We start from the raw sequence: 26883 nt of genomic DNA, 5'->3' as shown, positions 1-26883 counted from the left end.
AAGAGTGGGATTATCATAGGATGATGGAAATTCTGGACTTGAGCCTCAGGAAAAAAAAAGCAGTGTTAAGACTATGGTATGAAATCCTTTTATATTCTAAGTGCACATTAGCACCCAAATACATTTTTACATAAAAAACAAATCATATAAAAGCAGTACTGGTTCCACATCAGAGAAGGAAGATTATGAACAACCATGCAAAATGATTTTCTGCATAACAAGCACACCTTCGCCACTCAAAAAAAATCCCAAGTGTTCTGGATTACACTGCATTAGCAAAAATATACACAGCTCCTTTCAAAGATCTGTTTGTACTATAAATAGGACTTGAAATCCTCTGCATAACCTAATTATCAGTGTAAAACCAACAATATGCTCTGTCATATTGAAATGAATAACCTGGTAGTTGAGAAGCACATCAGCTTGTCTCTTAGTCATTGTGCATCTCAGTTTTATCAGGAACACAGGGAGCCCAGAGGATTCATGTTTAATTCTCACTCACTTGCATTTACACTCAGCTTAAGACATTACAATACTGAACAGCTTCCTACAAAAGAATGGAACAACATTTTTTGTCAAACAAAGTGCTCCCACGCTATCTTCTTTATGCCTAATTTAAAAGGCGCATTTTCTTATTTGATATGGTTGCACACAAAATTGTTAGGACAGTTATATTACTCTTTGAATGTTTCAGTTAGTAAGATGTGCTTACAGTGAGGGCAGAAGTAACATTCACCTGGGATTCTACTAATGTGCTTGACTTACAGACGGAATCCAATATAACACAGAATCACTCCCTGTATTAGTAAACCAGGGACTAACTATATACTTCTAAATCCAGCCAAAACCCTTAAAGACCCTTAAGACAGGGGTTTTATTACAGTGGTCTGGAAAAGAAATACTAAATCAACAACTGTAGAAGACTGAAGGCACTTTGTTTTCAATTACAAAAAAAAAAACACAGAATAATAATAACCTTTTAAGAACAGCTGGGCCAAACATCAAGACATACATTGACACAGTTACTTTCATATCAACTTGGGCACAATATCTCTAATGATAATCTGTTTACATTTTGTATTAGTTGCTGGGAGAGAAAATTAAATAAAAAATGCTTATCACAAAATCAACATACTTTATTGCTTTGAAATGTACATTTGACTTTGATTCAAGGTGAGAAACCAAAAGCAAACTACAAAAATGTCATAGACTGCATAAGAGATACACTTGCAGTTTGGGCTTTATATCTTGGGTGACATACTGTACAGCCCCAGTTTACTGCGAGACTCCATCTATAAAGCCACCAATCTGCAGCAGTTTGCTTATACAGCAACTAAGGAACAGCTCACACCCAGCCATTTAACAAATCATGAAGTAAATGAATGCTGCTATCAAAAAGAAATTAGTGTAGTCATGCTAGTGAAAAACAACCCTTCTTTTCAAAGAATCAGGTGATCTCTATGGTTGGAATAATTATCTATCTTTCAACACGGAAACTGATTATTTAAAAAAAAACAGCCAATGAGGTTCAGGTAGTACAGTGGTTCAATGAGTCGCACTGTCACTTCACAACTTTAAGATCCTGTGCTCAAACTCTTTGCGGAGACTGCAGGTTTGGGTTTTCTCTAGTACTCTGATGTCCTCCATAGTCCAAAGACACATTGTTTATGTCATCTGGCATCTCTGATTTGCCATCTGCACGCCTTGCAATGGACTGGCATTCCACAGTGGGTGCATTCCTGCCTTTTCTGCTGTGTCTGCGTCTGCTGGCTTAGGCCCCGGCTCACTTGCAACCTTCTAACAACAATCCAGGGGAAGGGGGTGGAACATGTTTGCTTACTGCATGCAACAAAACACAACAGCAGGAAAACAAGAGTGAGGAAAAAAGTATTGGAGCCAACATGCTGTGTAATGAATGCCTCTTCCTAAAGCTGTCATACTCACAATTTCAATGTTCGTAAAACAACAAGAAGAAATGTTGTCTGGCAGATTATTTGCTGGCTTACCTCTCTATCAGTTGTCAGAGTTAAGTCCTTGCTTATTCATGCATTCATCACACACACAGGCATCCTTCCCTATTCTATCCATAGTAATGATGTGGTGTGGCAGCCATGTCACACTGTCCACAGCTTGTTACCTCCCACGCTTGGACAGAACAACTACTTTGCAAATTATCACACTACTTTAAATTCTCATATCAAAAGTACCGCACATCATTTGCAAAAACTGATATCAGACTATAAATCAACTTAAATTACTCGTTTAGTCCAAGAGGATCTGCAATGCTCTTATTTCAATTACAACCTATTCTTCCTGGATTTTTTTAGATCAATCCCAGATCTTACAGTGATAGACAATAAAAATTCTAAAAGTGACACTCTTTCTTATTATCAGATTTCATTCATGCACATTTTAACCTGCCTGAAAGATGCAGGGTGAAAAAAAGATCATGTTCAATGGGCATTTAAGGGTGTCCTTAAAAACTGTCCCTAGAAATGTGTACTTTAACTTTAAACTTTCAAAATTGCCGCCAATGCTAATGAATTTTACCTTCTACTATAGTATTAAAAGAACTAAATACTTCCCCGGACATGCCGAAGACAGTTTCTCTTTGGTTGGGAATATGTAGCTTAGTGAGAAAAGGTTCCTTACAGACATGGGGCCTCCTGAGAGCAGAAATAGGAATCCATTAACCTGGTAATTGACACATACAGTATAGGTTCCATGGGATGGTAATAATGACCTTTATCTAGGCCATGTACACATTCCCAGAGTAGAGAACAAACTGCACTTACAGTATGCAGATATGAGTTACTAATGCATTCCAACAACTACTGCAAATGTGCATTTAGGTATCATCCTAATCACTCTCACATGTTACAGCTTTCAATTTGGAACTGTGAAGTTAGGGATGCATAATTGCAGTTTATAATTAAATCAGCAGATGTTCATGCATTTATAAAGTATCATGGATGGAACAAGCTATCTTCTGCACAGATGCCTAAGGTTAGGGGTAGGGGGGTGATTCCAGATATGGTCAGAATTAGGGCTTTGTTACCAACTTGCAATTAATCTACAGCAGAGGTTGTTTATGACATTTACATCTCTATTAACACTTTAGTAACATATTTAATTTCTAAAATGTTTAAAACGGCTTTTGCCAGTCTAAAGTGTTACCGGATAAACAATAGGCGCACATTTAAAGACAAATCATACCAAAACAACATACAGCAAAGAAACAAAACACAGAGCGCTCCACTAGAGCTGGAAATAACGGAAGATGCAGAACGCCTCAAGACATGATCATTAACATAATCAGCTAATTCACTTTCTAAATCTGCTCACACGTCTGCCCGGAAGGCTGTTTTGCTGTGGGCATGCCCCATTTAAACAAACTGATGCACCACATCATACGGATTTTGATACAACTTTTCTCTTTCCAAACAATTCAAGTACTACTCAGGAAAACAACAGCAATTTCTCTGAATCTTCATACAGTATATAGACAAGGGACAAATCTCACTTAATGTTTAGAACATACCCGAAGAGGGCTCCGCTGCCAAAACGTTGCGTTTCTTTTCTTCTCTCTTCAGCAAGGAATAAACTTTTGCATGTTTAGAACATGGATTCGTGTGAAACGTGCCTGACACCCTATGTTGTGAAAGATAAAATGTACAGCAAGCTAAGCATTTCAATCTCCAGTTGTATTCTGTTGGCTTTAACTAGCTCTTACTAAAAACACCAACTTTGACAGAGGGGCCTTAATGACCACATTTTCTGAATTATGCAAGAGGGGGCTACCTTGTTCACCATAACTCTGGAAAACCTAACCCTCCTGTAGCTTCAGAGGATCGAGAAACTTCAACAGGAAAACAGTGTTTTTTTTTACCATTTACCCACATACTCACTTGGCAGTCTGGACCGAACTTTCCAGTTTTCCTCTTTGCAGTGGCTTGCTACGGATAAAATGAGCCTGTAGGCTTTCTTGTTCTGAGAAAGTGCCAGGTGTTCCCTAACGGGCCATTCTCTGAGGGCCTCATGGTAGAGCAGCCAAAACAGACGTACGTCTGCCAAGACAAGGCAGCTTATTCATCTGTCACTTTGCTGTGGGACCCTGTGCTGTAAAATGAGACAAGTGTAGGCAGAGTTGGAAGTACTAAGGCTTGTTAAAGACGCATGTGCCAAGCCTAGATTCCCACCAGCCTGCTTACACTAGCATCTGCATGTTCTGGGATGATCTGCTACTGTATATGTTTATAAAGTGGCTATAAGAAATATTTATACACAAGGATGAAAGCACTAAATGGGGGAGAAGTGGCCATGCTTGTAATGAAGCTACTGTTAACATGTTACATGTAGATCTTTGGATTTTAGTTCTTTATCTGCACATTTGTTCTGAGGTTCATGGCTTTCCATTCTCATCGCCAGGCCTTCTTCACTGGTGTGTACAAATGCGTGGCTGTAACCACTTGTCAATCGTGCTGTGCAGATAATCACTGCATGCAGAAGTATTAATTATGCCTCTGGCCATATCCATAAAGCACTACCTGCCATGTGAGATATCTTCCTCTATTTGCTTCTCAATACGAAAAAAAACACTTCGAGGTTGCAACGTGTTCACAATCTTCCTTGACACTAAATTGAAGAGTCCCTTTAAAAATGGTTTCTAATTTGCACTTGGAAGGATTTCTCCCCTCTTTCTAAAAACTCACTGCAGTAAACTCAAAGCATGGTGCAAAGGGCCTTATGAGTAGAGAGCCTGATCTCTGGTAAGCCTCAATTGTAGGGTGCCAGGGCAGCCCTGTCTGCGTGCATCAGTCCTGGGTTCCTGAAGGCAGCTAGCCCTGAAGCCAAGCTTTGGGAAAAATTACTGTGAATCTTAGGAATTTTTTCTGGGGAATTAAATCTGGTATGAACCCAAAAGAGATGAACCATCACTCAAAAAGCATAATAACTTTGAAAGAACAAACCAAAAGTTATCCACACAGGATATGCAGTCTTGAGCTGGCCTGTAGACTCTCAATTACAGGCACTTACATTACAGCCATGACTAAATTCCCCTGCCTGAAGAATAAGACATATCATATGATGCTCATCTGCTTCTGTTGCCGAAACATTTGATTTCCTTAATGGAGAGTCCGTATCCACCTGCCAAGATCTCTGTCACTTTGTGCCTTTTATCATCTGAATGTGCAGGACTATTTTATTTTTTTAGTCCACTCTTCCCATATGCCCTTGTGTTGAGGGAGCAGAAAATTTCTCTCAAGCATTCTTGTTATTTCTGGGATAGGTGTTTTTCACTTCTTTCAGAGTGTGGAATATCCCCGTCTCTGGTAGCATGGCTTCAGGAATACACTCACAGCAAACATCCCAGATCAACCTGAAGACAAAGGTCCAGGAAGAATGCTGAAAGCTGTAAGAAATTAGGATTTTTAACACAGCCAAAAAAAAACAAACAGAAGAAAACTCTTTTGAGCTCTGACTGTTACTAATTTGACCGATGCTTTTATCCAAAACAGCTTACATTTGCACCCATTTATACAGCTTAAATACAGCTAGGCATATTACGTGGAGCAATTTAGCTGAAGCACCTTTCTCATGGGTAAAACATTATTTAGACATCACTGTCTAACACTGTAGGATAGCTAGCTCCTTTCTACCTAGAACCAAAACCTGTAGTAAAATATCAACTTTACAGCACCTCCCAGAAAGAGACTCCTTAAATCACTGGTCTTCTGACCTCTAACCACTCTCGTCTGACTAGTGACAAAAAGTGATGCACAAACACCCTCATGGCTGTAGCCTCAACCAGGGCAGTCCCCAGGACCTGCACACACAACAACTGACAATAGCCACATAGAGAATTCTGGGAGCCATAAGTGTGTGTCTTTTCAGGTCTCTCTCACACACACACACACACACACACACACACACACCAGGAAAACCAGCATTCCCAAATCCCTAGCTACCACAGGAACCATGCTTGCTCTTGACATACCGCTCCCCTGTGAGAATGTGAAATTCTAAACGCTTGATCAATTAGCCATTAAACTCAATCACCGCTAGTGTGGCTATTTACAAATAATTAGATGCTGTATAGCAGTCACTAGTGGTAGGCTGGGTGTAACTGCGGCCCCTTTTTGAGACCGCAGGCCACTAGAGCCTTATATATAGTACAAACGCAGCACTATGTGAAAACTCATTCCATGAAAATAGCAATTGCCTGCAATCAGCAATCACTGAACTGTTTGCACACGTTGGAGTCTTTCCACTTTCCTGTCGGAGGCCTTTTGTATCAGGTGCTTTGTCCCTGCAGTCCCTTCCCCCAGTTCCACAAGGAGATCCACCACTATATGTAAATATTAAACAAACTCAAAGAGTTCGCTTTCAAAGTTTTGTCAATAACTTCAATTGCAACATCCAAAGAGGCTACATGAATAAGCGAAAGTTGGCAGCAAATCAGAAGACTTTCAAAGCTCCAGATGTAATGTTTGTCACAAAGAATTACCATGTTGATTACAGTTTTAATGAGATGCAAATGATATGCAAATCAGAGTCGATTAATTCACCCTATATGGGTTAGCTTGAACACTAGTCGCTTTCACATGCTTTCAATTCGACAAGAGATGGCAACCTATTACCTGACAAGAAGACACAACACAGATGATGCCTTGGAAACATTTAGTGTCTTTTGTAATTCAAATGATATGCAAATTGCATGAGATAAGCCATGTATAATCACATAATATAAACCACTGATGGCAGTCCTGAATGCTATTTGACTGTTGACAGGGAAATATTAAGTGTCAGAAATACATTCAGCGGCATTCAGAGGACGTAGACCTGGGATGGAACTTTTCTTTAAAAAAAAAAACTTGCCTTTGCAGTTTTACTCAGGTAAGTGATCAGGTTCCTCGCTTGCATGGCTATCCAATCATTTCGAAATCCTGTCGATAACTGGATCCGCTCATAAACTGCCCTCTTCGTTAGTCTCTCCTCAACAGGGTGTGATTATGTGCAAGGAAGTACCCCCTTATCAGACCAGCCACTGAATTTGTTGCATCTCTCAGTATTAACAGGATTATTGTGAATGAAGCAGCCCTCTGTTCCTTCGGGTGCCTTGCAATTATCAGTGCTCAATTGTGGAACCATCCATCTCATTTGACAGCTTAACTATGATAACTGCAAGCCTCCTCCGCAGAGGCAGCTGTGCCGAGATATGGGAAATAAAAAAAAATGAATGAAAGAAAACAGAAACGATTCCAAATACACAAGAAAGATGCTAGAATGTAGGCTTCAGTTGGCACAAATTGTGCTATTACAGCCCTGTAAGTTAGTTTGACCTAAAATGGTGCTGGAATCATTTTATTTCCCTTTGAAGATTTATTCATGGAGAGGGGACAGAACACGCAGGTGAGATCTGTGAGCTTGTGCTGACAACAGCAGATAAAGTCATGGAAAAAACTACTGGGAGGCACTTTACGGGCGGTGCGGTGTCTCTGGGGCTAAGGATCTGTGCTTGTGGCTGGAAGGTTGCCGGTTCGTATCCTGCGACAGGCAGAGGAATCCTACTCTGTTGGGCCCCTGAGCAGGGCCCTTAACCCCAACTGCTCCAGGGGCGCTGTATAAATGGCTGACCCTGCGCTCTGACCCCAAGCTTCTCTCCCTGTCTGTGTCTCATGGAGAGCAAGTTGGGGTATGCAAAAAGACAAATTCCAAATGCAAGAAATTGTATATGGCCAATAAAGTGATCTTATACTGACATTCTAATTTCAGTACATCTTCCTTCTTACAGAAAGGCCCATCCTCGCCATATGTTTGCTGGTTTGATATTAAGATTCTTTCAAATTTGAGTTCAACAGTTTGAGGTGTTGCAGGTGACCTGAGTTACATTACAGGTGCTCATTAGAAGAAAAAAAACATACAAAACTGAAGCTTTTTCCTTTCATTAAGGGAAGAATAACCCACTCTGATGTTGATATATTGATATAAGTAAATCTCATTACCCAGCGTTTACCTCATTCAGGAGTTTACATTTGCTTTCCAAAACTTTTAAGCATTTATAATAAAAATGTCAAGAAGTTTCCCTTTCTTGAAACGCCCTGCAGAACTCTCGCATAACTCTCCCTCTCCCTGATCTGGGCTTATCCCCTGTGGGTCTTCTGACTTTTCCAATGAAGAGAGTTCACATGGGGTCTAATTAAAGCAATGGTGAACTTTTAAACTGAATATGTAATGGAATTAACATAGGTCAAGGAGATATTCTTTCATTGGCAACGGAAAGCAAAGTTTATCTAATCCCCAAGCCTTTAAAATATGTTTATATTCTTAACAGTACTGTCTTAATTTTGCACATGTGGAAATGACACAAAGCTTTAATGGGCAATACATATCTTCAGAACATGAAAATATATGTTTATATGTAGGTATATAAATATTTTTTTAATGTCCTGTGTCATTGTTTAAAGTTTAACTGGGAAGCACAAAAGTGAACACTGTATTAAAAGGTATATTATCTGTAGCGTTCCACGTATTCAGTGACTTATCTGCAGTTTACAGTCACCATCTCTTCATTAGATAAGTTATCAAAACATATTCATTACATTTTGGGTACAGGGAGTTTTATTACACTAATAAAAATAAATATATCTGTGACTATTGGACACTACATACAGTTCTTATATTGCTTTTCTGTTGAAAAACATTTGGATAAGGATGTTTCATTCAGCAACTGGTGAAAATGTCAGGTGGCGAACAGCAGGACTGAAATGCGAGTTAAATGGGCTCTGGAATGAGTAATCAGTGTCACCTGTGCTGGAGAGCTTGACGAGGCAAAACTCTCAGTAGACATGATGTAAAGTGACAAGCAGCTGGCCTCATTTAGAAATGACCAGATTCTAAGTGTTTTCTACTGGGAAACCAAATAGGTTAAAGGCAGGTTTTAAAGGGACATCACCTTACAATAAGAAACCCTGAAGACAAAATCTGTAATCCCTGACCAAGTTAATATGTATACAATTCTTTGTTTTTTTACCAAGACACCTCCACTTCACAAGACAGAACACTATATTTTCCATGTATACAGGAAAGTCCGTCTTTAGAAACAAACACTTATCTGTGTAGTGCTTTTAGCTGAGTGCCATTCCATTGCAATTCCTTATTTCTTTATGACATTTCACTCACTCTCTCTTTACTGAGTGGCTCAGAGGAGCTGAATGTGTACCTTAATGTCTTTAAGTATTGATCAACAAATCCTCCCAGGAATTAAGAAATTTTAATGTACGGGAAGGCACATACATACTGTATATAGGGAGTTGACAGCAGCTTTAACACCTGCTAGCCTGATCTTGATAAACTGGGCTGGACTTGGTCAATACTGGGATGGAAGACTAGCAAGGAAAACCAGGGTGCTGCTGTAAGCAGTGCTGCTAAACCAGTAGGTGTCGCTCTTTCTTCTGCAAATTTCCAAACTAGTGCAGCAGTAGGGTGACTTTGGGGGAGGTGTGCTGTCATTTGGATGAATAGACATTAAAGATCCCAGGGAACTGTTCATAATGTTAGGGATGTTAGTGTCCTTACTACTTTTTATTAATGAACCTGTGGCACAACTCAAAAAAAGTAGAGGCGTTAAAGCTCACCGCCCTTGCTAAATTCCATACTGAACGCTACCTACTGACATTTAATGGACCTCCATCTACCACTCCCAGACAGACGGGATTTTGTAGTCAAGTGAGCATTAAAATTAATGAAGAATGCTCAGACGGGCATTCACAAAGGAAGGCCAGGCCCAGGACTCATGACTGCCCCTCCTGGGAGATTGCACAAGCCTCTGTGGGGTACTTACATCAGCTTTCTTTCTCAGATGACTGCACAAAAAAATGTCTGGTTGGGACCAAAGCCAGAAAGAATTAAAGGACATACCACATGCTTGACTTTGGACAGGATAGATCACTCCTGTAAAGATGTGCAGATCAAGCCGGTTTCTAATATTTTGACTAGTAAGCATATATGACATAAGACTTTATAGCTGTGCTTCCTGGTCTTTATCAAGTGAGAGAGTAATTATAAGAGAACTCCAAACATACAATTTGACGAACACAGAAGTATCAGCTGGCTTTGACTTGCAGTATTATATAAGTGATTGTACAAAATACTTAAACATCAGTTGCATAAATGTAGAAAAACTGGGAAACTCTTTTTGAACAGTCATTTAAATCCTGCAGTGCTCTGTGCTATTGTACAGTGGGATTTAGTACAGTCTATCTTATAATACACTGGGAGAAAGTATTATTCTTCTGGGTTGTTAAAAACTGTGAAGATAAAATTTAGCTGACGGGAACTGGGGATAAGGAAAATAATATTTCAACGAGATTTGTATAGCACAAGGAAATTTAATCCAAGCAATCACCACTGGGATCTGGCTGAGTGGTCAGAAGATGTTGTTTTGGGCTGATACACAGTATCAGTCAAGTAATTTCACAGCAGAATTTTACTGGGCTCACAGAAATGTGTACTCTAGCATATTGGCACCTTATGTTTCAGATTTCTTTTAAACAGATATCTATTAATAAGTGCTATGGGTTTTTAAAACCTTTACATGTGAAAAATATAAAGGCAAGCTCTAACAAAAGTTTGAGCTACACAGATGTGCCAGTCCTGAAAGAACTATCAGAACTATCATCCTGGACAGTAAAAAGATTTTCAAAGGTTTGATGTCTAGCAATTGATTTTGCAGCATGTATGTGGTGTTATGTACTGTATCAGCTTCTCCCAATTATTTTTATTTCTGTTTTTTCAACATATGTCTGCTGTTTTTCAGGAAAAGCAATACTTTTGGCCAAAAGGTTCTCTAAAATCCATGGTATGCATATAACTGAGCTTGAGTTCCACATATTCAATGCCTTCTTGGCTCTGCAGAACCAAAGGACTTCACATTTTCATTCAATTTGACCTCCTAATGGCTTAGTTGAATACACTGGTGGTCAAAATTAGACCTGCTTTCATGGCTTTATCTCCTGAGTATTTTCAACTCACCTATAAAATGCTAAGGAGCTCAGGGAGGGAGCACTGCTGCATTTAAAGTGATAGATTGGCATTCACGCCAGCCAAGTTTTGAAATCATTTTCATGTGTTAATTCATGCAGGGTGAGCAGGGTTCAAGGCACACAGTGCTGCATCTTCTTAGCTGTTGGCGAATTTGAATTGTGCCCATCTGTACGAGTTCTTCTTGAAGGTACTTTGAAAGATTATATGCTATAAAAGAATGGGCTCACCTGCTTGAAACCTTCTTCTGGATTGCTGAATATGCTTCAGGGGTGTATGAACTGATTAAATGCAGCTGAAAAGTTAACGACGCAGCCCGAAGTTGCACATGTGGAATTTTAATGGGCTTGAATAAGGTACAGCGAGAACTCGGATTCAAAGATTCACTGGGTCGCCACTATATAATCACTTTGTGCAACCACCTGGCTAATTGCTCTAAATGGCGTTTTAATAGAACTACCGAGAAGAAAAAAAGGGAAAACTTTGCTGGAAGCTTTCGATTCTCTTTGGCTTTGATATTTGTATTATTGAGACGTACCATAATATGTAATTTGCCAACGATTAATCAGCCACGTTTAAATTTAATTACAACATGGAAACAATGCAAATGACCCTTTACAAGCACACTGCTACACCTTTTGTCACCCAGACAGGGTACAGTTACTAGGAAACGAGAGTTTTATTAAGTGGTCTGACAGATAACAAACACCCACTTAAAAATGGCCTAGCAAGCTGGATTAACCAGCAACTGATAATACAGCTCCACAGACCTGATGTGGGATCAACAACTTTGAAACCAGAAAAAGTTTAATATTTTACTGTAAAATATTACAGTAACACAGTCAGCAATGCACAAGAACAGAAAGTCCCCAATGCCCTAAGACGCTCAATCACTGATAAAATACCTGTCCGGGACTCTAAACTGAATAAGAAACAATGCCCTGTCCTGTTGCCTTTAATCCGCTGTGACTCCTAAAAAGGATATCAAAGAAAGAGATGAGAGCAGCTAGAAGGATGCTCCTTATGCAGGCCCCAGCTGGGATAGACCTGCACTAATGGAGTGGCCTCTCTCCACCACTGCACACCAGCTTGAGCTCTGTTACACTACCACCCAGATCAGCCCATTAAGATACACGGTCACGTCTCTCTGGAACTACAAAAACCCACGCCCACTGCCCCCTCCTCAGATTGGCATTATTCCACTTTCAGACGATCTAATTGGATGCTGATTCATATGTTTTGCAAACCATTACAAATTGCCTCATGGCTGTGTCAGAAAGAACTACAGAATAATGGGAGAGGGTTAATTATTAATGCCTCCTTTCGTACGGTCCTTAATCCCCCCCTGTTCTCTCTCTTCTTCTCCTGTTAACATGTGAACCCAAAGGCCAAAACTGTCAAAAGCAGATGCTCCTTTTTGGTAGGATTAGAGCTATTCTTAACATGATCAAGTCCAATATGTAATTAAATCCTTACGTTACCAGGCCTGACCTCAGTGTTTCGTACGTGGCATGATCAATTGTAATTTGTCTCCATAATCTATATTAATTATGTATGTCACTTGCTCAACCCTTTTTTTTTCTAAAAGCACACAAATGGCACTTTGAAATGTGCCTGACAGCAAATTGGAACACTAAGCTCTTTTCAAAGCTATTATTTAAAGGTATGTCGATGAAGGTCAGTGAGGAATTAAACATTCTCAAAAGGAGACAATGGAAGTCTTCAAAAGGTGAGGATATGTATTTACGGTTTTACAGAAGTATTAAAACACTAACCCAAAATACACAAGATGATTTTGTGAGATTTATTCTAAGCAGGAAAAAACGACAAGGTTTTTCTGCTCAATTGAACAAGCAACTCACAGGGAATAAGCAGAGACAAAGTGAAAGTGAAAGTGTCAAATTTAACTATTTTATTTTAGATTTAAGGGTCACATTTAGGCACGTGTTCCATAGAAGTGACGAGGGCAAATTCGCTTGCTGTTTTTATTTCTTGGCTATATCAAAGCTCTTGGTCATCTACTGGAAAAATATAACCAGTGACTTCTGGGATTTTTCCAAAAGCTTCCTGAAAACCCAGTCGGCCGAGTTTCAGACCTCTTCTATATACTGTATAAGTAATAACACATGATGGGAGGCTTCAGCAGATCAGCCTTCATTGATCCTTCACTTCCTACACAGCTTTCCTGGAGGTCTTACCACCAATCCACAGTTCGTCACGTCCACTACTCAGCAGATAGAGAAACTGCACAATTTCAAGCCCCTCTCTTCAGAGGTCTAGAGAACCAGAGGACACGGGCTCTTTTTCTCAACAGTGGCCACCCAGACATCATGATGCCACATTTGTCCTCATTTTCAAAATATCTGATACTGTATGTACTTCTTTTTTTTAAAATGTTAAAACAAATGACAGGAGCATCACCATCTCGTAGCCTGATCTCATTACATAACAGCAACTCAGCAAGACTGGGCCTGGTCAATACTGGGATGCAAGTCCTTTAAGGAAAACTAGGTTGCTGGTGTCAGTGGTGTCAGTGGACCAGCAGGTGGTGCTCTTCCCTCCACACCACAATTTCCAAACCAAAGTTCCATTCTGGGGACTGAAGACACTGCTGTAGTTGGTACCACCCCTCAGATAAGATGTTTATCCGAGGTCCTGCCCGTGTTTATGAACCCCCCATGCCACAGCTCAAAAGAGAACAGAGGTTAAACTCAGTGTCCTAGTTAAATTCCTCTCTGCGGCTCAACAATCTGGCCTCCCTAAAGCTCCCCGTTAATTCAGTCGGTGAAGCAGTTTCTCATTCCTCCACCTGCTCTGCTGAGCAGTGAGGCTCCTGGAGCGTAATGATTGTCATGAATCTCCTATGTGACTGTTATCCCTTCTTATATATCCTAACTGGGATCCTTCAGGATGAAAAGAGCTTTATAAATGCAATTAATTATCTTATTATCAACACGTACTGCAATATCCTCACAAGAGCTCTCCTAACATAGCCCTTGCTTTCTTTCCTGCAGGATTCCGAAAGGTTAACAGCCTTTAAAGAACAGAAATGGTATATGAAGAAGGGCGGTCAGGAAAAAAAGGACTTTTTTTTGCGAATCTCTTCCTTTTTATTTTGGTTAGCAGCGATCTGACAGCTCATTTGTCTGGAGTGCCTTAAATTCAGAAATCATAATTGAGAGCTGCCACAGGACCTCGGCTTTGATCTCACTGATCTGCTGAAGCATGTCCTTCCTATTACCTCACCCTTTAGGGACTGACCTTGCAAAGGCAACTCTACAGGCTTAATCACAGCTGCTGGGGTAAATCAATATAAAATATGTTTAATGCAGTTCTTTATGACAAAACTGCTCTTCTGACAGTTTTTTTTTTCCATCAATATATATACACAAGGTTTAACTTAGTTCCGCTGAAGAGGAAAACATATTTTATGGGTAACACTTTAAGTAGTCTGGTATCAAAATCCTGAGTGGTCAGATAGCATCTTTTTTTTTTTACAACAGGACTTTCTTTATTTATTAGACGTTTATTGGATGTGCTTTACAAATGTTATGAGGTCAAGATGCAAGTTAATAGACCTTTTGATGTTTATGAGATGCCAAGACACTGTAGTCGGATGTAATGAGGAAACACACAGGATGAGTTTAAGAATAAAGCAGCATATTCTTAGATGAGATGCTATTTCATTTAAGCTAAGGCATGAATCAGCAAATGAACAAGAGGGCTCAGACACTTACCTCTACATACAAAATAGGGAAGATCCCAATTTTATCTCCCAACATTCCCTCTGCCCAGTTGTCGTCCACTCTCCTGATCACAGTCAGAATTTCATCCTTAAGTGGGGAAAAAAGAAAGGAGTGTGAATGCTTACATTTTCTACTGTTTCTTATGCTTTTGATTACTATATTTAAAGTTTTCCTCTCATGTATGACAACGTTTTTAATAACCTAAAATTGAACAGCAATGTGCCAAGGTTTGAACGGCATTAAGAAAGTACTGACTGTCATTATACTCTCATACCAACTGTTCTTGTAACTCACAAAAGACTTAAGACTTTAGTTATAGGCTGAGCCTGAGCGCAGAGTTGCTATTGTTGTTAAGAGTGATAAATTATTGTATTTTTGTATCACACTCTTTTTGTATTGCATATCAAATAACATTTCTAAAGACCCACAGAATAAAGGACACAAAAATGCTGTTCACAAAGAAACACTTCAAATACCAAATCAGAAAATGTTCTCCTGAGACAGTTAATCATATAACAGAAATGAATTTAAGCCTTTTCATTACTTGTGTCAAGGTCTGCATTTATTAAAGCATTTTCTTAATGTAATTCACTTTGTGCAATAATTTGTTTAGGGTAATAACTTTTAATTCCTTCACTGAATATTATGACCACAATAACATAATTAATATAATGCCCATTAATTGCACATAATATGCACAGTAATTATATGTTGCCGTTTTCATTAAGCACGAATCAAATGAGAATAATAATGCAAAACAGAATTATGCATTTGATCAGTGGTTGACTGATGATGACTTTTGATGCACTGTGATAACAGACTACAAGATTATTTACTTAGTGCTACATCATAGGCACATCTGCTGGGCAAAATTCAATTAACAATATTGTAAGTCAGAGGTCGCCATCCCTTCTCCTGGAGAGCATCAGTCTAGTTAGTCTTGTAGGTCACCCTGAATCAGAGATCTCCAAACCTTGTGCTAGGGAGCCCAATCCAATTAGTCTTGTAGGTTACCTATTAATGGCTATTGATGAGTCACAGCAAGTCATCTGCTCGATCAAGACAACTCTGGTCCATAAGGGCTGAAGAGTGCTTCTGTTTTAGTCCTAAATTATCTCTAAATTACTTAATTTAACAAATCACCTCTTTTATTGATCAAAATGGAATTGGTTCATGTCTTTAGAAATTAAGTTAATGGTGACCTTGCAAACCTCCACGACAAGGGTTGGAAATTCCTGCTGTAATTCTTTGTTAGTGGTAGTCTCAAGTACCCAAGAGAGGAATAAGGTACAACTGACTGTCTCATTCTTTATGTGTCAAAAGCTTCTCAGATCTGGGTGTGCCCAGTAGATCTTAGAGACCCTCAGGTAGGGCTGGGCGATATGGCCAAAAACATTATCACGATAAAAATGTTTGTATCAGTCGATATCGATAATTATCACGATAAATGTCAAATCATTATTTCTTTCAGGTTTAAAGGCAGATTTTTTCTCCTGAGTGAAAGTTGAAGAAACCAGACAGTTAATTGGGAAATTAAAGAACTCTTTATTTTAAGAACACAACAAACACTTGCCAAACAGCAGAAACATTAAACACATCTGAGGTAGAGAGTATTCAAGTCTTTTTTTATGTCAAAATATGCAAGAGTAAAATTTACAAAATAAATATCTTAACAGAAACATTAAATACTGCAGTGTGATAAAACACACATAGAAGATGGCTCAGACAGACTGCAAAGTTTAAAGTGCTTTAAAGGATCATGTCAGAAGTAGTGGCGAAGAATGGCACCGTTTGCAGCTGCCGCTCTACCATCTCCCTACACTCTGCATACAGCCCAGGAAGTGCAGTCAGTGCAAAATGTTTCCGACCAGGTAGCTCGTATCTGGGGTCAAGGACTCTGATAAGCTTCTTGAATCCCTCATTTTCGACAGTGCTAATGGGAAGCGTGTCTTTTGCAATGCAATATGCAACTGCATCTGTGATGTCTTCATGTCTTTTCGTTTTTTTGTCGTAAGGCACGGTGCTCGAAAATGATGCTACTATGGTTTGCTGCTGTGTAGTCGCACTGAATACTGGCCTGGTGCTTATAGATGGTTCTCTTCCACTAACAACACTAGTCTGTGACTGTAATTTTTTACTTTCTGTGTGTTCTAACGGTGATGTTGTTTTAAATGGTGAAATAGGTTCGTGGTGTTGCCTGTCTTTCCTGGCACAGATCTGCGGTACAGTTTGCAGTGCACACTGCTCTGTTTTATGTCTGATCACAAAAACCCAAAATATCTCCAAATTACCGAAGTTGAACTCTAACTACAGTCCTGTCAGCCACCACCGTGTGGGTAAACAGCACCACGTTAGCTGCCCGGTCTGCAACACGCACACGCATATCATGCGCAAAGCATAAACATATATATAAAACTTTTATCAAACTTTTGTTAAAATTATATCGAGGAAAATTATATCGCGATAATTATCGTTATCGAATTATCGCCCAGCCCTACCTTCACGAAGTTCAAATCTAAGACTAGTGCTAAATGATGACTATAAGCTGCATGCTGGTATTCTGCAGGAAAATGACACGTTAAATCCAGGAAAGAGACTGTCTGCCCTTTGTCTAGGTTTTTTCTCATTAAGCGTTGAGACCTAGGTAGATCACCGGGATTTAACTGTGCTTCCCTCCTTAAATTACCCTCCCGTGGGGAAGTCTACGTGAATACAACTTGAAGGACATGGTTGTGACTCACTCATATGGAGAGATGTCAGGGTTTCTCAATTGTCTGTGGTAAGGATACTACAGGAATACAAGAAAATTCCTCAATTTCAACACGGCTCTGCGCCTGAAACCCAGATCAATATGACAGCTGTGATGCAAAGGCTGACGTTAATAAGAACAGTGTGTGCGACAGTGGCATCGTGAATCGGCATCTCTTCTTAAACAGAAGACTGCACAGATCGTTGCTCCTGCCAAGACAGAGTGAGAACAAGGCAGGAGTTTAAAGGCAGGAGTTTGCTAACAGACAAAAACAACCTGATAAAAACCTAACAGGTAACATAAGAATCTTAGTTGATACACATTTCCCTCACAAGATAAAAACAAACAACTTGACCATATCATGTCTGTGGACACAACTGTCGTGAAACAGTTAACTGCAGTGTAATTGCACCCAAAGTCTATTTCTTATAGATCACCTCTTTTTTTGTGCACCGTCTAAATGTTGATAATGATGATCATTCCTGGCATCTCCCCAAAGATCATTAACGTCAAACAACGCAAATGGCTCTCATGCTGCACTCCTGGTTGTTTCGTGAAAGAGAACTCGGAATGTATTGATTCTCTCCTACCTCAGAACAAAAGCCATCTCAAAGTGTTAGAATCCCCTGGCACGGCTGCACTGGATAAGGTTTCAGCACAATATCTGAGGACTATTATATTGCCTGAAAATCCCTAACATTAGTCAGTGGCCTCTTGTTGATTACAATGTACTTTCCACTGGAATAAGATCTGTGTGTCTGTAACAGAAGAGTCAAGTACAAATAAACGTTAATACCTCTGTTGTGAAAACCCACAGCTGCTGTCATTCTCCATTATTTTTCATATTCTAAGCTCAAACTATTCATTTAAATGGTATAATACGCAGTTCCTGAACTGCCTTTTGTGTTACTCTGAAAGTGAAGTTCTTCTAGAGTTCATCTTTCCTCTCAGACTTCCATTTCATGCCATGTTGCTTGAATATACTGGAGCTGAAGTAACACATCGCAAATTCTCTGTTATTTTAGAGCTTACAATATAAAACCTGCAGACCTTTCCAAAGTTAGGGGGAATTGGAACAAATAATGGATATTGTTATTTGTGCATACTTGAGCAGCAGCTACTTTTTGCGTTTCGCTACTTCAAACCAGGCACATCATTCTTCTCCTTCTGGTTAAGATGTACACTCCCTGTAGATCTTTAAAGGACTGAAGAAGGACAGTTCTTTATTAATAAGTTGTCTTCAGCTGTCATACAGAAAAGACTGGCACATCCATTTTTTCTTTTTGTTTTAGCTATACAGCAGTGGGCGATACACATAAACAATCAAGCAGTGCCTCATAATTACTTGAATTTGTTGCAGTTAAGGGATTTCAGGAGAAAGGGAGGCTTGGGGAATATGTTTTGCTGCTATAGGTACTCCTGGGACTCACTCCTGTTCAGCATCTCACATGTAACACTTCACAGCCCTGAAATATTCTCCTAAAAATGAAGAACAGCTTTTTCCCCACTGTGTCCTCATTCTGCTCAGTGAAGAAAATGCACTTCTATGACCCATACTATTTTTGTGTGTGTGTGGGGGTGATAATGAGAGAAAACAGAGACTGTGGTCTTGCAAGTTTCCTTTCCAATGTGGCACAAGAGCATTCCAATGACTCACAAGAGCGTATAGTCTTTTTATCTGCCTAGACAAGCCAAGATAAACTGGGGAAAGCAAATTATTTACTTTGAGGCCGAGATGGAACAGTTGGGAATACAAATAAGGTGTTGAAGTGCCAGATTCTCAATTGAGCGATCAAATATATGCCTCTTTTTTCTATTGGAAATGTATTTGTGGAAAGGAAAGTAAGGTAGTGTCTCAACTGTTGTAAAATGATGAAAGCAATCACTCCTTTGTGATTTCTCATTTCAGATATAATTATACACATTATGCCAAAACTCTGGGTATCTGGGAATTGGTTCACTGACTGCTTAATTCACTCTCAACATCACTGTCATCCTCAAAGAGATATGGAACAGGATAAAAAGAAATGCAATTCATGCTTTGTTTATGACACTGCAGTGCATAATTAGAATTTTTCAGGTATACGTATTCGAATCTGATCTCTTGGGTTTTCAAAAATCTGAAAAAGAAAGCATAGATATATTGTGTCTGTATTAACTAGACTAACATTGAAAAACCCATTTCTCATAACATGGATGAAATGTTTATCACTGTCATGAAACAAGATTAGTTTGTGAAACATTATTCTATGTAAAACTTCACACTTGGATTTTAGAAAATGTTTAAATCCTGTATCCAGAATTTCAAAAAACTTCAAAAACTCTAGATTAAAATGAACAAGAAAGAGCTTACAAAAAATGTGAAAGATGTGTGGTTGTAAAATACCCCCATCTTTATTTGGAAATGTAAGTACTGTTAAAGGAGAAAAACTTTTATGTTCTATCTGGGAAGGTCTATACTGCTGCCTTATACAGTAGAATATTTTCATATCTGTGCTCCCAATGAATAAAAAAGGCCCTTAAAAGAAAGACTTCTTTACTACTTGTAAGTATTAACCAATTCACCTTCCACCCCAAGACACCACTTGTTCGCTGTAGATGAATTACTTCATAAGACATCTCCATTTGACTTAAAGGTTTAAGGCTCAGTCTTTTACCCCCAGTTTTTGTGAAATTTAAACACAAATGATTTTTTTCAACTTTTATCATTTTAAAATTTTGCATGCAAGAAACACTATTAAATTGCTCTAACTTTTAAACCCTCAGTCTTAAATACCCTAAGCATTCCAGTTTATCTTCAAATGATCTGAAAATCACTTAATTAAAGAAACCACTTGCATAATAGATCAGAGAAACTGCTCCAGGCCTTTTCAAATTGAAAATTGAAAGGTTTCCTACAAAAAACCCCTGGACAGTCCCAAGATGCCATATTATTAAATTCTATTTTGTTAATCTAAAAAATGTAAAGCAAAATGTTTTTGAACACTTGTTGCAGAAACCAGTTCTGGTATTAGACCGTTTGCTTAACACTGTAATGAGACTACTGCTTTGACTACAGGATGTGATCAGAAACTCCAGCCAATCTACCCATTTTCTTAACTTTATCCAATTCAGGGTAATGGGGGAGCCTTTCCCAGCAAGCAATGGGGACAAGGCAGGATACACTCTGGACAGGATGCCTGACTCAGGACACACACAACCGGACACAAAACGCACACACTCACACCAGGGCCAGTTTGTCTTTGGACTGTGGGAGCAAACCCGAGCACCCAGAGGAATTCCACATGAACATAGGAAGAACATACAAACTCCAGACAGCAACCCAGGTCCCAAAACGGAATTGTACCCAGGGCCCCAGCGCTGCAAGGCAGCAGTGCTAACCGCTGTGCTGCACGACCTGTACTAAATCCTACTCCAATGGGGCTAGCCTGCCCACTGGGATTACAGATACATTCTTTAATCTGCACACATTGCAGAATGAAGAACTCGTTCGTTTCTTGTGCCTTTTAAAAATTATTCGTGCAAATCAGTTTGAATAATCCAACTAGTATTGTAAAACAGAAAAGATTTTTTTACCTACCTGTAAATCACTAGACAAACTGTATATGAGTATAGTGGTCATTTGGTATGAGAAGAATGAAATCTTGTAGCTTGAATTTATCATTTAGGCACAGAACCAGCAAAAGATTACTACCTCCCTTGCACTGAGGAATCACAGAGGGATCAATCTGGTTAGCATTTTTAGTTCATGCATAACAGATGGAGAAGAACACATACATGTTGTATCAGTATTTGGAGATGGAATACTTACCATATTTCAATGTGTTTTTAAAACATTCTTGACTTTTTAAGTGTGTGAAATCACTTGCTTTATTTTGCTGAAACCGATGTGAAGGTCACTTGGAGATCTGCAACCTGTTTTTCAAAAAAATAATTATGTTTCTAGTTGCGCATACCGCATCATCCACCTGGATCCCCGATTTATAAAAATGGGGGTGTTACAGTGTTTTCTAACATCAGTGCTCCACATGTTGAAATTCTGCAGGTTATCTGCCATCTTATTCCTAGGACATGTGAAACTTTCAGGCCTAGTGCTCTGTGCTGCATAACTCTATGAAAACAGTTCATGCATCTGTTAAGGGCTATATTTAGACAATTAAATAGTTTTAATATAAGGGCGTATCTGTAGCCACACATGTTCTATTATTAAAAACATTTCATCAGATTTCATCTTGTGTATGCAATGCCACACTGTAAGATTTTTCTAAGTGAATTTATGACATTCAGGACCATCTTCAATATTACACTGAACTGTGGACTAAAATGAAAACGTCTTTTAAATTCCTTGGTATATCACTTTATCAGTCTGGTAAGCAGTGTCATGCAAGGGACTGTGTTTAATTAAACATGCTGATCTCCTAATTGAGTTGTAATGAGATCAGGTCTCAAGGTGGAAACAGTAATTCTTCCTCTGGAAATGACTCAAGCAGAGGAGGAATCAGAGTGCACAGAGCTGGGATGTGGTTGGAGCTCAGCGTGACCACCTAACTTTTCACAAGGTAGTCAAGTGGTTCCCAGCCCTGGTCCTTGGAGGAACACTGAGCTTGTGGGTTTTTCATTTCCAGGTGAAAATGCATCTCTGAAATGCAGCTCTGAGATCTGAGAAGCAACCTACACCTCCAACCTATGGCCTCACTGTTCTGCTTCCTGGTTTAGATTTTTAATCAACTGGTTTCTTCAGTCAGTAACAAGAGTCACAAAATACCTGGCTCCAAGGGTAATGTTTTTAACAGCTTCAGCACAGAACTATATGGAGCTTCTCCTCAACTTGTCAGCCATTATGTCCGACTAAACAGCTCTTACAGTGGGGACGACACTGTATCAGACACGTCCACATCCCACTGACACATTGTAGTCAACACACCTGAATGAGGGCAATTCTTAAAATCTAAACCAGGATTAATACATTTTACAAATCCCTTTTGACCTTTCAAGAGTCAAAATAAAATTTAAAATATGCACCAAACTGGAAAATGAAACCAGTTAATCTGTGATTAAGAACTTGTGTGGAAGAAAATATAACCAGGACAAGACCCACCTCATTGCCTATGGGGCAAAAGGAAATCACATTGAAAATGGATTTGTTTCCATTTTAGTAGCACCCTACCGTATTACAAAAGTGGGCACGCAAAAAGTACCTATTTATATATATAACCACAAAATCCAAGGTAAAACACAGGAATTGGAAAATTAAGTCTGCAACTGCCTTCTACATTTAGCCAGATGGTAATTTTGAGAAATGTTGCACCAGCTAAAAGCTTGAACTTACTTCTTCCTCATCTTGTTTTCTGACAGTCTAACAGGTAAACGACAGAAACCAGCCTGCGGAACAAGACAGGACACAAGGAGCAAAGTCAAAACTTCCACTCTCTCGTCCCGTCATGGGCACCTTTGCAAACCATTTTGAGGAGAAAAAGCACTTTCAGTTTTCAAGCAACACAGAACTGATTCAGCTGGCAATCGAAGCAATTAAAATGGTGTTCTCTGCTGAAAATGTTCACCCTCGCTATCCTAGATGCGCCATTTAATTGGTTTCATTGGAATATTGGAGCTTCCCTGATCAGTCATTTTCAAGCACAGCCTAGATCCCACTGTCTTGAAAGCTGTTAGCTCCACGTCTCCAGGCCATGACCTACATTATAAGTGAAGCTGCTGGAAACTACACGGACAGTAACTCAAGCAACAGCGGCTGCCAGCAGGAATCACTAATGAGCACCTCCGTGGTAAAGAGTACAGCTGTTTCCTGGATTGGCGTGCGAGACCTGCCCCAGCCAGAATTCAACCTCCTTCTCGCGGACGCCCCCCCAGCCCCAGCTGTGCAGGCAGAGAAGCCAACAGTGCCCGAGACCGGCCAGTTCTTATAGGGAATCCCCCTGCCTTAGTCAGTCCTGTAGAGTGAGGGCACTGAAACAGTCCCATCTAGATGATCTTTGGCTTTGAGACTCTTTGATCTGTCTTCAGGGCTGTGTAGAGCATTACATACTCACAACTCAGGAAAGCTTAATACAGCCAACGGGGGACTGGACAGGAAAAGTAACGCAGAAGAGAGACCTAAGACCGCTCAGTGATATGAAATATGTTTCCCTTCAGTGTTTTTTATACAATGGGGACAACAATAACGGTGAGTTTTTTTTTTGCTCAAATGCAACTTTTTTGAATGCTTTAAGATTTTTGTAAATCTTAAGTAAACTACTAGGCTATATTAAAAGTACGGCAAACAGGTTTCAGTATCTTTGCCCCCAAGTAAGAAACCCTTTTCTGATTTACACACTTTAATGCTCAAGTTCATGAGATAAATTTAAAAAGCTTCACAAATCGGTTAAACATATTCTGGCTCTTCAAACCCAGTGAAGAAAAAAATAAATTTACAGAAGACCTCAATAAAAACTGAAAAAAACTCTGTGGAAAGTTATCTTGTCAAGCTCCTTGAGTGTCTGTATAAATAGAGCTTGATAAGAGCAACCCCCAGAAAATCACCAGCCAGATTCTAGTGCTTCCAAGTTCAAAACATGCTGTATGAAATAATTTTAGGCTCATCAAACTTCATCCATACATCTTGTATTGTAAAGATCCTTATTCCTGGCAAGCACTGGACTATACCTTGGATGGGCTAGCAGTCCATTGCAGGGCACACACGCACACAGGCAGACAATTTAAAGAATCCCACTGACCCGGCCAGTGGGAGAAAACTGGGTACTGAGACACCAAGGTGGACATGGGAAGGACATGCAAACTCCACACAGAAGGCAACCCAGGAGAGAATCGAACCTGGGACTCAAGAGGTGTGAGGCAGCAGGACTAAACACTGCATCGTCATTCTGCATGCGTCACACTCTATCCCAATTTTAAATTACCATGTCAATGAAACAGGCTAAGGCAAAACCACTTTGTCTGTAACAGAACAAAAAACCTTAAAATGCAGCTTCATTTTCATATATTTTTCTTTGTTTGTTCTGCCCTGCTATTCAAGCGCCTTCTCCTTAGCATTGTATTAAGCCGAGATGACATTTTGGATCTTATAAAGGAAATCTGCAATCTGGGATTTAAACAATTTCTAGACTTTTCCACCCCATTACCTTTGTGAAGGTCAGGCAGTCCTTGTCTTGGTCCTTGTCCTTGACCTCGAAGTCGTACAGCGCCTTGCCCTGGGGCGGGGGCTGGGAGAGTGGCTTGATGCACTGTATGTAGCTGGCCGGGAGGAAGCCATGGCTGCCGTTCAGCTCACCGTGGTACCAGTTCTCATCCACCTTCCTGTGCAAGATGATGACGTCACCCTTGTTAAACTTGAGGTCTCCAGGCTCTTTGCCTTCATAGTTGTAGAGGGCTTTTCCACAGGGCAGCTGAGGAACATTCTGGAACAGAGAGAGTGACAGGGCAATGAAGATATACATTAGCCTCACACTAGAAATACAGCCCTGTGAGAATCACTCACACCAGGGTACAGAGCTAGGGACTTCTGTGAATACTGCCATAGTCCCTTCAGTATGCAATGAGCAAAGGCAGACACTTTTACAGTAAGAAATTTGGACTGTTTCTTTTTTAATTCATCATTTTAAATCATTTTTTGCATCCCTTATGTTCCTCCGTGTCGTTATTTAAAATAAAACACTGTTTCTTCGCAAGACTATCTCTAGAATCTACAAGGCATCAGATTCTGTTTGCAAAATACCTCTCCACCTCTCCAGGTTAACAAAAGACTTATCAATCTATTTCACGACTTGTTGCCTGCTTGGGTGTTTCATCATTGTCTTTGACCCACTGAAGATGAATAATGCAATAGAGATCGCTCCTTACTGCTGCAGTAAATGATCTCCTCCTATAAAATCCCACACGAGCAACTAAGTGTTTTCAGAAACAGGTGAGAGCAGCTGACTCCTCCAGAGGAAGAATGATCGACTCCCTGATGACACAGCTTGCTCCAAATCTTGAATTACACCTCCTAATGAACTATATATCTTGATCAAAACAGAGCTGAAAGTAATTACAAAAGGAATAATTAATGAAAAATGATTTTTTGAAAATGTTATTTAAAACTTTTGTGTGATTCGATGCAAAGTCAATTAGGAGGGGGAAAAAAGGTCTGAGAGAGTTAGTTTAACTGCAGTACTGCACCTGTGATTTTGATACAGATGAATTACATTTAGGTCCTTTATAAAAACAATGTTGTGAATATTAAAAACAATCATAGAGCAGAGGTGTTCAACAGCTTCTCCTGACTCTTTACCCACTCCTATTATTGTTTTTCTGGGAGGATAGGAGCTTCGTCAGCAAGTAACTTTAATTCTTCAGAACCAACAGTGAAACATAAAACTACCTGATGCAAGTGGTAACTATAGCAAAGTGCACTGAAAACTGGGGAAGAACTTCCTTATGCGAAGAGTTTTGGGAGCAGGGAACAAGCTCCCCAGCCCTTTTGTCCAAGCTGATACCTTTCTTTTGTCCCGACCTCTTTCAAAAACATCTGGATGGGATCTTCAGGTCACTTTGAAACGAGCACCCAAACAAGCTAGATGGGACAAAATGGTCTCTTGTCCTTTGAGGCTGTGTTCTTACGGCTTGCTCTACTGCAGCATGTCCAAAGACAGCAGGTGGCTTGCAGCACAGAACAGGGATAAGGAAACATTTTAAATTGGTGGTTTTTTTTTCACCTGGACACTTAAGTGCTCTACCTTCCCTCCACAAAAAATAACTCCAGATGTTTCCCAATGAAATAGTGTTGCCATCACTGTCGCCTCCTGGCCATGAAAGAAAAGCACACAGGTCAACACAAGAAAAGCAGAACACCGAGTGAGAAGCAGCGAAGTGGACAAGAAGGTCTCCATCACCCTGTGACAGATAATTTGCTGCCTCCCTCTCCCCAGTGCTGCAAGATTCCTAACCGCCTGCTGAACACTGTCAGGCCTTAATCTCGGCCAACTGTATCGCAGAGATAAAGCAGTATCCCTCTCCTTACTATACAGCCAGTAATTGATTTTGCATTATTGATTTGCTCCTTCTGTTTCTTATGTCAACAGCCTCACAGATAAAACCGATGCCTGTTAAAGGTCAGGCCATTCCCAGAAGCACAAGCACACAGTGTTTGACCATGTGAAGAAGGAAGAGGCAGCATAGCTGAGGAGGACCTGTATGCAGTTTAACCCACGGAACCTGTCTGCTTCGCTCGGAAGACTGTCTTTATTAAGTAAGGGAGTCTGCCTTACTGCTCTGAGGCCAACACTCTCCTACACACTTTCAGGAGACAAAAGAATGCAATACACTGCTCTTCATCTGAATGATAAAATAGTT

General features: G+C 39.8%; 1 protein-coding gene across 1 annotated transcript in view; it reads right to left on the bottom strand.

The window, feature by feature from the left end:
• Positions 1–26883, bottom strand: part of sh3rf3 (SH3 domain containing ring finger 3) — a 167305-nt gene that overhangs the window by 31994 nt on the left and 108428 nt on the right. Inside the window, exons 2-3 of the mRNA XM_088609007.1 lie at positions 24675–24950; positions 14781–14876 (exon numbers count right to left, since the gene is read on the bottom strand). Of these exons, the coding sequence (XP_088465133.1) occupies positions 14781–14876; positions 24675–24950 (372 nt within the window). The remainder of the gene's footprint in view (positions 1–14780; positions 14877–24674; positions 24951–26883) is intronic.

Source organism: Lepisosteus platostomus, chromosome 2 (assembly GCF_059453375.1).
Source record: "Lepisosteus platostomus isolate fLepPlt1 chromosome 2, fLepPlt1.hap1, whole genome shotgun sequence".
Lineage (NCBI taxonomy): Eukaryota > Metazoa > Chordata > Actinopteri > Semionotiformes > Lepisosteidae > Lepisosteus > Lepisosteus platostomus.
This window is presented reverse-complemented; position numbering and strand designations above follow the sequence as displayed.